Below are 14,991 nucleotides of genomic sequence, written 5' to 3' on the forward strand. Positions count from 1 at the left end.
CAGCATATGATTTGGATTTCTAATCTGAGGTACATATGTGAAAATTGAAGCAAGGCAACATTTATTCCAGAGCAATTGGAGTGCTTTTGTCCCTGACTCTGCCCATCATTGGTTCTGGCTCACCCGCTGCTTGCATGCACCCACTAACAGATTTCCCAGAGGATTGATAGGAAAAGGTTGCCCACCCCTGCTGCAAATATAACATGGAAGACTGTTTCCACAATGGGCTTAGTGAGTTCTAGGAGCTCGGCCCAACTTCCTTGTCTGAGATTACCTCAATAGGAATTGCTGCCTAGTAGGTGATAGTGTAAGGACAATATCAGGGAAGACAAGGAAATAGATGCTAGATTCAGCCTGGCATCATATGGACATAATGCCATCTGTTCTCCTTGTATTAGTTTGAGTTTGATTTCATTAAGAGACTATTTGGTAAGAATATTTGAGAGCCTCTTGTAACTATATAGTGGAATTTATGTATTCTAAATAAATAAATAATCGGGGTGGGTGGGGTGAAATCTATTCTGTATGTGTTGTGTGTCTCTACAACCCTGACAGTTTCACATGAATCTAGACCAAGTATTAAGAACAGCTCACTGGAATCAAACTGCATCCAAGACCAGGAAAGATTATATACCTGAAGAGTCTGAGCTGATTTATTGTAGAATGGATCCACAAACTGGTGAAGGTATTGGTGAAGGACAAATCCAAATGACACTAATCCCATAAGAGGCTACTAATTGGATTTCTTAAAAATATTAAACTAAAAGTATCTGAGAACAAGTCAAAACACATACACCGACTGAAATTGGTGCACCATGCATATGAAAAAAGCTGAAGTTACAACAGATAATACAATCTTTTCTCTGATTTCAGTACAAGTAGATATGATGTACATGCCTGTGGGTGGCAACTGGTGTGTGCATAAGAAATTGAAAAATTCCGAAGTGTAATACTTCACCAACTGAAGCATGGAACCTCAGTGGCCATCTGAATTTCTAAATGGTGCTGAGAACTCATGTAGAACAAAATGAGAATGAAATGTTGTGGTAGTGAAGCTCAAAATCATCTTAAAGTTTTAAAAAGTTAATGCTGTTATGTGGAATAATTGGGTTTTATTATCTGTTTTTGAAAATGTGTATCCTAATGTGTTTGCTAACCTGTCTGTGATTTTTCTCCAGGAAAGGTGTTTGTTGTACATCTGGGGATAGGTGTCTGTTTTTTGGGGGGAGTAGGGTAGTATTATGAGTCTGTGAACCCCTCCATTGTAGGCTCAGGTTGTATATAATAATAATAATAATAATAATAATAATAATAATAATAATAATAATTTATTATTTATACCCCGCCCATCTGGCTGGGTCTCCCCAGCCACTCCGGGCGACTTCCAACTGAATATTAAAAACAATACAGCATTAGACATTAAAAACTTCCCTAAAGAGGGCTGCCTTCAGTTGTCTTTTAAAAGTAAAATAGTTGTTTATTGCCTTGACATCTGCTGGGAGGGCGTTCCACAGGGCAGGCGCAACTACCGAGAAGGCCCTCTGCCTGGTTCCCTGTAACCTTACTTCTCGCAATGAGGGAACCGCCATTATGTGTAAATAAACCATACATCATAAAGGCACTATTGTTTCTGCTGTGCCTCATTTCCAAAAGGAAACACAAACTATGGATAAGTGCCTGGAACCCCTGGAATCTCGCTTGAAGACTGTGGTGGCGTGCAACAGTATTCAGGTTCTTGGATAGATATAAAATCCACTTTCCACTATATACTATCTCATCACCCCTTTGATGGTGTATTTGGAAACACACATTAGCTTAAGCTCATATGATACTTCCTGGTGAATAATATATCTGTGGAGCAGTAATATGATGCAGAATGGCAATTATATGCCATACTGGCTGCAAACTATCCCTAGCTAGATGCATGTTTAAAAAGACGGATTAATTTACCTCTTTTACCAAGGAACAAGTAAGATATTGGTTTCTTTTTTTTTAAAGGGTTCTAGTAAATATAAACAATCCAGCCAGCAGAGCCATCTCCTTTAATATAATTCTTAGCATGATTGCTGATAACTTGAGAGGTGGATCATGACTGTAATTTAATAAGAACTCACATTTACAACTTGGTAAAGTTGTCACAAATGCTTTTCCTGGTAACTGATTTTGGGCTATGCTTCATGTAACTTGAAATCTGATCACCAGAATATAGTTTCTATATACATGGTACCTTGGGTTACAAACACCTCGGGTTACAGACTCTGCTAACCCGGAAGTAGTACCTCGGGTTAAGAACATTACCTCAGGATGAGAACAGAAATTGCGTGGTGGCGGCAGCGGGAGGCCCCATTAGCTAAAGTGGTACCTCAGGTTAATGGTTTCAGGTTAAGAACAGACCTCCGGAACAAATTAAGTATGTAACCAGAGGTACCACTGTAATCTTATATCTTCCTTCCTTTTGCAGTTAGAATAGGTTACACGTTTCTTGATTGTACTTCAAGCTGTTTGTAGATAGCATGCTGGAAAAGTATTGCTTTCCAGTACTGCCACATCTGGTATCCTCTTCCAAGACCTGCCACATTGATTCTAATCTGATATGGCCCCAAATGAGCACCATCACAAAGTGTCATTCCTATAAACTAGTTTTCATTCCACCTGGTTTTTATGTGTAATCTGAATTCACTGGACTTGCAGATTTCACAGAGGTGGAAGATATGAAACAATATTTTCATTTTAAGGGATTGTTTCTGTTCATACAGCCATTAATGGAGAGCTCTAGCCTATCCCCCCCCCCCTTTTAGCAGACAGATACTGATCTATCTAGCTACCCATTGTTTATAACAGCAGTGTCTTTCAAGTGCATCAAATAGGCTCTTTCCCAGACCTACCTGGAGATGCAAGGCAACGAGTCTGGGGCGATTTGCATGCAAAACAAATGCTTTACCATTGAGCTACAGCCCTTCCAGGACTGTTTTTATTCATACTCCCTGCAACAAATTCTCAAAATGTGAATTACATGAAAATTATACAGTTGTGTGTGGGGAAATAGGAAAAAGCTGCAAGGAAAAATATTAATGGATCTTGAGGCATGTGCAAGTATAATTAACCTTCATACCGTTGTTAGACAGTAATTAAGCTGCATTTATTAGGGATTTTATGGCAGAGGATAGAAATGGTACACAAAAATCTAAACGATAATAATATTTTTTTAAAAAATAAAAGACAACCCCCACTTTTCCTGCCCTTTTGCTATATTTGTAAAATGTGGCTGAATAGGAATTGAGTTGCAAAGTAGAAATAAGCTCAGGGAATTTATTTTCTTTGTGTTACTAGAAAAATAAACATGCTGCTTTTTTGAGCTTTTTATTTAAGATGAGATGCCAGCATGCTCTAGTTCATAATTACAAATCCCAGGATGTTTTGTGCAGCTACAAGTGCTAACCTTGGGTGCTTTTTTCTCCAGGAATCTTCTTAAAGTTATATTTTATTGTTCTCTGTTTAGAATGTGTTATATAGTGGTAGCCAACGTTTTGCTCCTTAAAAATGTCGGTTCTTTCTTTTCTCAGTTTCCTTGCTCACTCTATTTTTTCTAGTTTTGATTATTGTACATCTTGTACTCTTGGTACTATAGTATCTTGAACTATTTCTGCTAGTGCTTCAGATTCAAATCTCACCTCAGCCGTGAACCTATTAGGTTGGATTAAATGAACCTCACTATTTGCAAGATGAGGTCAACAAACTGACCTACTTAGGGTACTGAGATCAATCAGGATCAGGTTCATGAATAGCTAGGAATCCTAGAGAATGGGTATGATGATTCTCCATTGTGCTTAAACTGAGCAGCTGGCGCTAGCAATCTGGTCAGCACAGTAGCCTGGATTAATAGGTTTGTGAAGGACTTTGAACACTCAAAAAGTGCTATAAATAATTCTGTTCTTTACATAGTGACAAGTACTTCCAGTGGAAAATTAATATATTTCCTTGACTGGGCAGAATATAGCATTGGATTGTGTTGCATTGTTTGCATACTCATTAACCCATATGCATTACCTGAAACATGCAGAACTTTCATGAAAATGCTTCTGTTGTGCTTATGATTGTTCTTTGAAATGAGAAACTTGAAGCCATGACCTGTAGCTTCTGATTATATTCCTACTGTTTCTGTTTGTTGCATTTTTAAAAAACAAACAACACTTTATGGTGTTACATTCGACGTGGGATCCAAATGCATACTACTGGAAACTGTAAAATTATATCATCGTGGACAAACAAATTCATTGTTCCTCCTTCTACTAAGCATTTAGTGTTTTAAGTTGCTATTGAAAAAGAGTTTCCTGTCTGTTGCTGGGCTGATACAGTATATTCTTCAATGATGTGGTTGAAACAGGATATGGGGCCTGTGTGCAACACTAATTCAACCACAGTTAAAACATTTCCATTTCTTAAGACAATTTAAAATAAATTATTGTCCTGTTTGGGCTGTTTCCAGGCTCACAAGGGAAGTGGAACAGAACAGTGGCACCTACTGGCAGTAAAGTGTACGGGAAAGTAAGGTAGAGTCATATGCAGTGAAATTAGGTCAAGTAAGACAAAGTCATGTTTAGTAACGTCAGATCAAGGCAGATCCTGTAGGGTCTGGCTTCAACAGGTCAGAAGCAGCACCTTTGACAGAGCATTATGATAGCATGTTCTCTCACAAGGAAGGCTATTGCTTCAGCAAGGTGGACAAGCCTGAGACCTTCGTCAGATCTGCCTGTGCTTTTAAAGGGCAGTTGTCTTGTTCTGCAGATTTTGGCTCCTACAGCATAGGGGTTAGAGAAGGCTGCTGTGGGGGTGAACTCTGATTGTCAGATACTGCATGCAAGCAATAGGAGGTGGCTATTTTTCGCTCTGCCATGCCCTACTTGGGAAATCCTGGTGGGCAGCTAGCCTGAGAAGATATTCAGGCTACATGATCCAGAAAGGCAGTTCATGGGTTCTTAAGGGCAGTGAACAATTACTGTGGACTGAACTATTCCAGGCACTCTGAAAAACAAACAAACACAAAAATATTTCTTTCCTCTTGAGCTAGAATTCATTTCTTTCCATTTCATCCTAGGCATGTTATAAACGAGCAGCAAAACGTGCTGCCGGAGAATACACAGTTAATAAATCTTTATTGAATTTCTCTCTCTTTCTTTCTTTAGTAGATACAGAACAAATTGAAATAATGTGTTGCTACACTGCTTGCCAGTATTTAAGTTGAAATAATAATAGTAATAATCCCCATATGTATGATTTTCTTGACAGGATTTAAAATCCAACAATCAACGCGATGACATTGCAGCAGCACGTGCTTCTCTGAAGGAAAATTCATCTCTTCTCCATTCAATTTGCTCTGCTTGTTTGGAACATTCAGACATTTCATCTCTTGCAGCCAGCAAGGACTCTGTTTGTAATGAAATACAGAATGCTCTTGATGTCATTTCCAATGCTTCTCAAGGAATTGGAAATCAAAAGGTTCAGTCGACATCACAGTCTGCTACTCTTGGAAGTGCCCTTGATGAATTTGAGGTAGGTGAATGTGTAGCACTGTAGCACACTCTGTAAAATGACCTAATTTATTTTAAATGATGTGCTTGTGGAAAGTAGCATACCAGAAAACCAAATCTTACTGACCTATGTGTGATCAGTTTCATAGCAGTTCTCAGACACACTTCCAGCCTGGCTGATTTGTTTTGGTGAGTGATTGTGACCTGCGACCTAGGGATCAGGTGTAAACATGGTATCTACTAAAGCAGGGGATAGTCAGTGTGGACCATCCGCCTCAAGGAATGATGGGACTTGTAGTCCACAACATCTGGTGGGTATCACAATAGGTACCCCAGTACTATAGCATTGATAGAGCCCATTGACTAATTTTACAAATGACAAATGCCTCCATGAAAACAGCAATAAATTGACAATTAAACATCAAGACAATCAACTACCCAATTAAATCTCAATCTTTTAAACCAAAAGCAACAAAAGGTGACATAATGGCAACAGATAGATATCTCAAAAATTCACAGTAGCAAATTTGTCTCACACCTTCTTACTATTTAACAACAATTTATCCAAAAATGCTCTGAATAATAAAAGTTTTCATATATATTTCCCCCCAAATGTGAAAATGAAGCTACGCTACTGGGCTTTCTTGGGCAAAGGGGTCTACAAGGAAGGTTCCACTGTTTGAAAGACTTTACTCTTGCCCACATCAGTATGAGCTCAGAAAGAGATGGGATTTGGAGGAGGGACCTTTTTGGTGACCCATTTTAGAGCATGGAGGCATGTTCAAATAGGAGGAGGCAATTCTTGGGCCAAGATAATTCTAGATCAAGATAATTTAGGCCTTTAAAGATCAAAACTAATATTTTGAATTGTGCGTCAGAACAAATTGGAGCCAATATAGTTCTTTCTGCCTGGGTATTATAGTCTCCCATTAACCAGCTCCAGCCAATTAATAGGCTGCTGCATTTTGAACCATCTGAAATATGTGTTTATGGGGCAATACATGATCATTTTTGCACAATGCAAGTTAAAATATACTAAATATATTAAAATATGCTTCTCACATATTGTGGAGGGAGGGAACCTACTTCTAGCAACAGGTCACTATCCTTAATGGTGTGCTTTGTTTGAGGGGGAGGTGTTCAAGGAGTTGGGGGGCTGCCTCTGTGTATAAGCAGAGCACCCATATATACATTTTTGGATCCTGGGCTTAGATTATATTGTTAAATGTCTTCTCGTTCATAGACTTTTTCTATATTTCTTTAACACAAGTAGTGCAAATGGTACCTTAGGCTGAGTGAGTTAGATAAAGCAAAATTTATTGAGTATCTAACCTTTTATGAATGTTTGAGAATTAAATTGTTTCATTTTTCTTTATTTATGGGCAAATGGCATTGGATAAGAACCTGAAACAACCTTTGCTCTATCTTCTGCACTATAAATAAAGTACAATGAAATAAATGGATGTAGTAAACAGTCTGTTGGGAGCCAATCTCATTAAATGTTTATAGTCTGGAAATATTTGAAAGAGCTTACTCAACAAGTACTGTCTGGAAGCTTTCTTAATATCATTCATATACAGTATGGAAAGTTAGGATTTATACTTGGGCAAAAGCTGAAGTGAGTCTGAATACTTCCCAAAGCTTTAGGCTTACAATACATTCTAACAATACGATATAGTTGTGACTGTAATAAAAAGTATAATACTAAATGTGTAATAACTGAAACTTAAATCCCCCATTAGATGGTCAGTTACTGTACTGCATTCCAGCTAGCTGTGTAAGAGGGAGACTTCAACAGGTCTAGAAACGCTTGCAATGTGTTGATTTAGTCAGCCATCTTAGGGAAGCATGGCTATACCATAGCTCTTCCTACGACAATTTTAAAAAGTTGAGCATGTTCTTGGGAATCATAGCTGTTTTGTATGTTCATAGCCCTATTCAAATGACATATGTGGAGATATCAATGTGTGGACCAGGAGGTAAGATGAGATAATTCATAGGCCTGAGCCAAGAAGACTACTTCTGTGATGAAGACCCTGATAACTTGAAGACCTTGTGGCACCTCCTAGCTCCAGCAGTGCCCCAGTTACCTCCAGCATCTCTTGAGAAATGGCATCATAGCCATCTGAAGCAGAGGGAAAGGAATGACAGATAGACAGTTCTTTCTCGATCCCCTGTACAAAGGACCTGGACATATGGTTCCTGATTCACCTGTAGCAGCTTCCTTGTCTGTGAAATCAGATGAGGTGGTTCTAATGGGGGCAGGACAAATATACTTGTAGGACTAAAGGAGTGTGTGGCCATCTCCCACTACCTCAGGATTTGGCCTCTGTTGTGTTGCCTTCCCAGCCCCACAGGAACAAATGGTGCCATTAATTCCTGTGGTTGTATGGGAAAAGATGCTGCAGTGGCAAAAAGCGGAGGCGGTGTGAGGGAGAAACCCCCTACTTATCCTCAGTGGCTGGTTCTCCCCTTACCTTTGGGGGTTTTTCCACCCCCAAAGCAAGCTAATGGGAGTTAAGACAGTTCATTAAATAGCATTGGGGTTTTTTTGGGGGGGGGGATTTGTGGGTGCAGGAGTGACCCTTAAGGTGGACTCTGTAGAGTCCTCACTCCTTGCAAGCTAATGGAGCAGAGCCACTCCATTAGCTTCTATAGGACAGGGAGAAAAACCTTGCTGGGGTCCAAGATGTCAATCCTTCTCCAGCTTAGACTTCAGTCAAAAATGGCGAAGAATTCAGGGGCTTAAAAAAGCTAATCTTTTCTTTGAGGAGGATGTTAAGGAGGCCCCCTCCAATTTCTTTTCGGAGAGAGAGTTTTGTCGATGTCTCTAATCTGAAGTGAAACCAAGTTAGAGTGGCGCTGTTACAAGTATTTCAGATGATGTATAAAACTGGAAACTTGGTGGAAAAGTCTGTAGCTAAGCATTCCATTTAAATCTAATATCTTCTTACCACACCATTAATTCTACAGGAGCAAAACGCATGAAGCACTCAGGCAGGACAGATTAAAAAATCTGTTTGATCAGATCTGTCTACTGCAAATGCTCACTCATTTGTATTGATTTCGTTACTGCTCCCTTTAAACTCATCAATGCAAGTTGCCCAGCACATATCAGATTTCTGTTGGTAAGCTCAATTGGATAATAAGATGGCTCTTTATCTTCAGTCTTCCTCCACCCTCAGTTCTTTTTTTTTTTAATGAAGGAAACATAGAGATTTGATAGAAGTTGTAGTAAGAATTAAAACACCATATCATGAATCAAACATCACTTTCTTGTGTTGAAATTATGGATGCCCAGGTGAACTAATATAAAATGAATTTATGTACCTAAGATGATCACCACTGCAGCATTTGGTCATACTATATATAATTATTATTATTTTTAAGTAAGTTGAGAATTTTGAATATTTTTTTAAAAAACATTGGGTGGTCTACTTTTACTCACAGTAGACCCACAGAAATTAATTGACCTAACTTAGTCATGTTCATCAATTTCAGTGGGCCTAGTTTTTTTTTTTTTTTTAAGTTGAATACCACCCATTTTCTCTGTTCTCCTTCACTTTGTCAGTATGGTTTTTAATGGATTGCCTAGCTCTACCAAAATTATCAACATTAGAATGGAACATTAGAATTGCAAGTGAAGGGACTCAGACTGCAAATCACAGATCAACAATTATGGTTGAAGGACGGGCCTTGGCAGTACCTCTAATAGGAATGCTTTCTCTTTGGAATGTCAATCTGCATTCACAATCCAGAGTAAGGAAGCAGGGCATAAGCATATGATGTAGACCAATTCCTTGAAAAATAATAGCAACATATATACTGAAATCTAAAGTTGGGACAGCCTGCAAAATCTCATCCACAAACTCTGTACATTAGAGTGGGCAAGTGTAATTATTTAATAATTTGTTAACGGAGCTTAATGATTTGATGTACCTTGTAGCAGTGTCTTGGTTATAATATTCTTGAGATTTTGCTAGCTTAAGATATTTGATGGAAATAAGAGGGCAATAGAAAGGCCTGCTCATTTCAGCTTTTTAGTTTTATCTTCCTACACCATTTTAGCTGCTGGTTGTTTCAGATGACAGCCATTTTGAATAAAACTTTATCACAAGCCTCTCGGTACATATTTGCTGAGAGCAGTTTCTTAAGTCTAGGTTTTTTTTAGAAAAAGATTTGACCCATGCTGATGTTTCTCAAACTTTTGAAATGCCGAAACCTTCTAAAGTTACTCTAATTCTTTTGCCTCTCAACCCACTGACAGCCATCTCTTTAGAAGATGAATGCACTCTTCTCATAGATTTGGCTTCATTGATGCTGATGTTTGGTCAGAATCCACTAAGGAACAACTATGTGGAAGGTGACCCATTTGATCACATCAAAATGGAAAGTTAGATTATATGAAAAAAGTCAGAGTTTAAATATAGCTTTCTCTGTCTCCATAAAGTTACGGTTGGTCCTGGGAGGCCGTCATCTTCTTGTGTGGACAGGGGAGTGGATGGGCAGCTGGTACCACCCACCTCTGGCCACACTGGACATTCCAGGTGGGGTGGGCCTCACTCACAAGGCCAACCAGGTGCAAGAGCTGGGCCAGCATTTTGAAATTTAGTTTGTTCATTCAGACATTTCTACAAATGTGTTTGTTTTCATTATAGTACATAGTTCCTCAAAATACCCCACACAACCCCAAATTAAGCTTTCGTTGCTGCAGTTGCTTCATTTTCCTCTCTGAAAGAAGTCACAGAAAAAGATATTTCTTGCTTAATTAAATACTGCTAATTTTCATGAATTCGTATTGTAGTTAGAAAAAGACTCCCAGAAGAGTTCTCTCTCATGTGTGATTTCCCTTTGCAATCAGGCAAACTCACCCTGCTGTGAGAAGAGGGTGCTGAAAAAAGAAAAAGAAAGAAAGAAATGTAATAGTTTGATGAATTTCTAATGTCTGTTGCCATTATCGTGAGTTAGGAAAGTGATTTGCTTAAATTAGATATTATGAAATTGATAATGCTTTTGGATAAACAAAGCAACATTATTCCATTTTCAGATAAAGGAATTTCATACACACAGAGAGAATCTTGATGTATTCATTCAAAAATTTCTAGTTAAACAAACCTCACTTTACAGAATGCACAATCCATTTCATTAATTTTTTTCTTCAAACACTTAACCCTCAAATCCCAAGCAGTAGATCACCAGCATTTATTTGCATATGTCTTGCCTTATTGAGAGGGCTCAGGATCACTTAAATGCATGGAATAGTGGCAGGAGAACTCCTGAATTTCCCATTTAAAGATGCCCCACTTGCAGCAAGAGCAACATTTATTGGAAGAAAATGGAGGGGTCAGATGCATGCAGAAGCTGAAATGATATTTATTGTTGCTACTACTGCTTTTTATTATTGATGATATCTGTAACATTTTTATTGAAATTGTTTTAATGTATTTTAGTTCTGTCTTTACATACTACTTTGAGATTTACTTGTAATGGTAAGCAGTATAAAAATATATTAAAATAGATAATTATACTAATTTATAAAACTACTTCTGCAAGTTAGCATCCATGGAAAAGTATTTCTGAGGCCAGTTCCTTTATCTGCCCCATGATCAAACTATGAAGAGGAATTTCACATCAGAGTTTGTCATTTGATAAAAGGAACTGGGCTAGGAATCCATCATCATCTTTGAGGCCAATTTATTTTACTTTATTTTAGGAATGTATTTAGTGCACCATCAACTATAAGTTCTCAGGGCAGTTTTCAAACATAAAATTAACATAGGGCAGGGGGTTTCAACCAGTGAGCCATGCCCTCTTGCATCTCTGCCTCCCAAAGTCTTGCACAGCCATTTGCTGTAGCAGCCCTGGCTGCAAGCTCCTCAAGCTGCTTCCCAGGTCCCTGTGGGGCAGTGTGAGGAGGCACCTCTCTTTGGGGCAGGGGGAGCAGCCCGGAGACCAGGGTGGCAGCAGTGGCTGCCTGGAGGACTCACAAGGAAAAGGGAGAAGAGGAGGCTGAGGGAACACTCCACAAGGGAGGGTGTTCAAAAGGTGAGAGGCTGCCAGCTCTGCAGGTGAGAGGTGACATAACTGGGCTCCTGAGCCCCACAGGGATGCTGCTGAAAGAATGTAGTTGGTCAAGGGAGCTGTGGACTCAAAAAAGTTGAAAACCTCTGCCTATAGTAATCTAATTCTTCATATGCAGGAGAAACCAGATTGTGCTTTCTGCCACATTTATTATACTTCATTCAGCAATAACTGCTCTGTGGGCCATGGGGTTTGAATGACACAGGGTCATTCAAGGGAGAGAAGAGACAGGGTGTGAGTAGGGATGGGCTTAAAAAATAAATAAATCTCAGTGTTGAGCTAATTCCTATCTTGCTATTGATGAGAAGTGGATTATTACACCCCCACCCCCCACCCCATTCTGCTAAAAATCTGAGCAAATCTCACATATTATATGCATATTATATGCACTGACACTCCAGGTTTTCTAAGGTAACTAGCACTCAAGACATTCTGGCATCTGAGGTGGACAACAAAATGGCACCTCCCCTCCCTGCTAGAGAAGAAAGGGTTAGGGAAGAGCTACATCAGGAACAGGGGAGGAAGAAAAATTGACATCAGGATCTGCTGCCCCAGCGGATCCTGCCACCTGAGGCAGTCACCTCACCTTGCTGTGGGCTGGCCCTGGCCAGCGCATAAACAGATAATACAATTGGTCTGCCCTGGTTGTCTGCCAATGGGCATTTTGCAGCCATCTATTGCATGTATTGTAATGTACCCAATGGACAAGATCTTTGCTTGAGAACCATATAAATGTACAACTTTGCTTTGAATTTCTTGCTGTCCTTCAGAGATGAAGATTCTCAAGATTCAAACAGTAGGATGGTTACACTGGGGATATGATATATGCATTCCAGCTATGTGTTCAAGAAGACCAGTGTGAGCATGAGTACTCTTCTTATTGCCCCCTTTTTATCTTTCCCTATAGAATCTGGTTGTCTTGGATCCTCTTACTGTGAAGGAAGACAAAATAAGGCCATCGCTAGAAAAGCGTTTAGAAGGAATTATCAGTGGTGCTGCTTTGTTAGCAGATTCTTCTTGCACACGTGATATTCACCGTGAGCGCATTATCACGGAGTGCAATGCTATTCGCCAAGCCCTCCAAGATCTTCTTTCAGAGTACATGAATAATGTAAGTGAATGTTTTACTCCACCCACTCTTGCTGTTTGTCACTGTTTTCTGCACTGCTGCTTATATGAAGGTAGTCCAATAGTTATTGGTGTCTACTGAGTAGTACTTTGAAAATAAAGCTTAGTCAAAGTTTTCTGAAAGGTATTTATATACTGCTGATTCTCAGAATAATACTTAATATGTTGTATATGTACAAAGTCGACCTTAACCCATGCTGCTCTATGGTGCCATTTTTGCAAAAGTCAACAGAAAAGGAGATGGTAAGTAATTTATTTTTTTTAGCCTTCTTGTTTTCTCAGAACATTAGAAATAAGATATCTGTGATTATTATTCTGTAAACATTTTCCTGGTACATGTGGTTACTTTTAAAAATAGCAGTATGTCAAGAGTGATCTTAAGGGGCCAGTGTTTAGTAGGGGAAAGTCTTAGATTCACAAATCTGAAATGTTTATAATGTATTCTGAAAAGACAATGCTTAGATGTTGGAGGTAGACTTTTGATTGAACCACTACTATAGTGAATGTTACTGGCAGTAAAGAGATAAAACAAATACCAGCAACGCTACTAGACAGAACTACTTCATCCAGTGTTTGATTTGGAAACATAACCTCTGTGTTGAACAGATAGATATCTTACTCTTATTCAGAAGACAATGTGGGAATGAGTTTTGTTGCGTAGCTAATGGTATTCATGTTGAGACATGATATTCTTTTACTTTCTTCTCAGGTGTACAAACTATTGACGCTATGTGTTCTCTCAGGTCCCCCCCCCCCAAAGCTTTATTGATCATGTAGTGCTTTCAGTATTTTATCATAGCTATAGAGAAATATCTACAATATATATGAATTTAATAAGATGAAAACAATAGGGAAAACAGGAAAGGAAGATGGGTAAACAGAGAAAAATGTGTGATTATTTCTAGTACAATTATTTCAGTTATTTGTTGCACAGAATCCAGGTATCCTTCCTCTATTGAATATTCTTCATATTCAAATTGGGAAAATGGGATTCTTCACCCAGATAGAACATGTATTGTTAATGTGGCTGAATGAATGCCATAGTTACTTACTGATTATTTTCTGTAATGGCAAAGATACAACTACAGTCATACGTCATGTTAGGTTTGCTTCAGGTTGTGCATTTTCAGGTTGCGTTCCGCGGCGACCCAGAAGTACCGGAAAGGGTTACTTCCGGGTTTCGTTGCTCGCACATGCGCAGACACGCAAAATGATGTCACACGCATGCACAGAAGCGGCGAATCGCGACCTGCGCGTGCGCAGATGCGGGTTGCGTTCTTTTCAGGTTGCGAACAGGCCACCGGAACGGATGTGGACACCATTGTGTGAACTTGTATATTCCCACCTTTCATTCTGTCTTTTAAAGGAATGAAATGCCTGTGTGCTCCTATGGAGTATTACCACAGAATAGGGAACTCTCAACCCATCTTGGTTTTTTTTAAAGATTTTCCAGAGATTATGGCAATACCCAGGAGGTTCCATCTGACACTTCCATTTTAGGAGCTGCAAGGTGACATTCAGCCAAGTTTTACCCAGAGGAGACCAACTGAAATTAATGACTAAGTAAGAGTAATTATAGATTCAGGAAGGTAGCCGTGTTGGTCTGACACAGTCAAAATAAAAAAAATAAAAAATAAAAAATTGTTCAGTAGCACCTTATAGACCAACTAAGTTTGTTCTGGTATAAGCTTTCATGTGGAAGCACACTTCTTCAGATCTGAAAGATTATACCAGAAAAACTTAGTTGGTCTATAAGGTGCTACTGGACTATTTTTTTATTAAGAGTAATTATTTTTAGTAGATCAGCGCCAAGTAAAATATATATAAATACCACCTTTTGTTGCTGCTGCATCATCATCTTGATGTACGGTATTGTTTACCAGCAAAGGCTGTAAAATAAATGGAAGCATGGTTATCTCTTCACAACTAGGCTCCATGCCTTCTCCAGCTAGGATACGTATAGCAACAATACAATTCCTTTTTTGAACATTTGTATGGCGAATCCCTATAATTTACACTGGCCACTACCACAGGTCCACTGCTATGATTCTGTGGAGCCTGTGATATCTGCCCAGGTATTTAAAAAATAAGAAGAATTGCCACATCCATCTGACATGCAGCTCTTACCCTGAAAAAGATTATCCATCCCTGGGCTGGATGAACAGATTGTCTGTATCTAGAAAAAAGCAACTTTCTATGGATTCCTAAGTTGCATGCTTCCATAATAAGGCTAGCTGCTCTTGATTGGACAGTA

General features: G+C 39.0%; 1 protein-coding gene across 14 annotated transcripts in view; it reads left to right on the top strand.

Annotated features, from left to right (window-relative positions):
• The window catches only part of CTNNA3 (catenin alpha 3), a 570,905-nt gene that overhangs the window by 101,125 nt on the left and 454,789 nt on the right, over positions 1 to 14,991 (top strand). For all 14 annotated transcript variants that reach the window (XR_013986138.1, XR_013986139.1, XM_081004919.1 and 11 more), the window contains 2 exons: positions 5,287 to 5,550; positions 12,517 to 12,720. Coding sequence is in view for 12 of the 14 variants with exons in the window: in XM_081004919.1 (XP_080861045.1) it covers positions 5,287 to 5,550; positions 12,517 to 12,720 (468 nt within the window). In the remaining 2 variants the exon portion in view is untranslated. The remainder of the gene's footprint in view (positions 1 to 5,286; positions 5,551 to 12,516; positions 12,721 to 14,991) is intronic.

The sequence above is a fragment of the Podarcis pityusensis genome, assembly GCF_964106645.2.
Source record: "Podarcis pityusensis genome assembly, chromosome: 5".
Taxonomy (NCBI): domain Eukaryota; kingdom Metazoa; phylum Chordata; class Lepidosauria; order Squamata; family Lacertidae; genus Podarcis; species Podarcis pityusensis.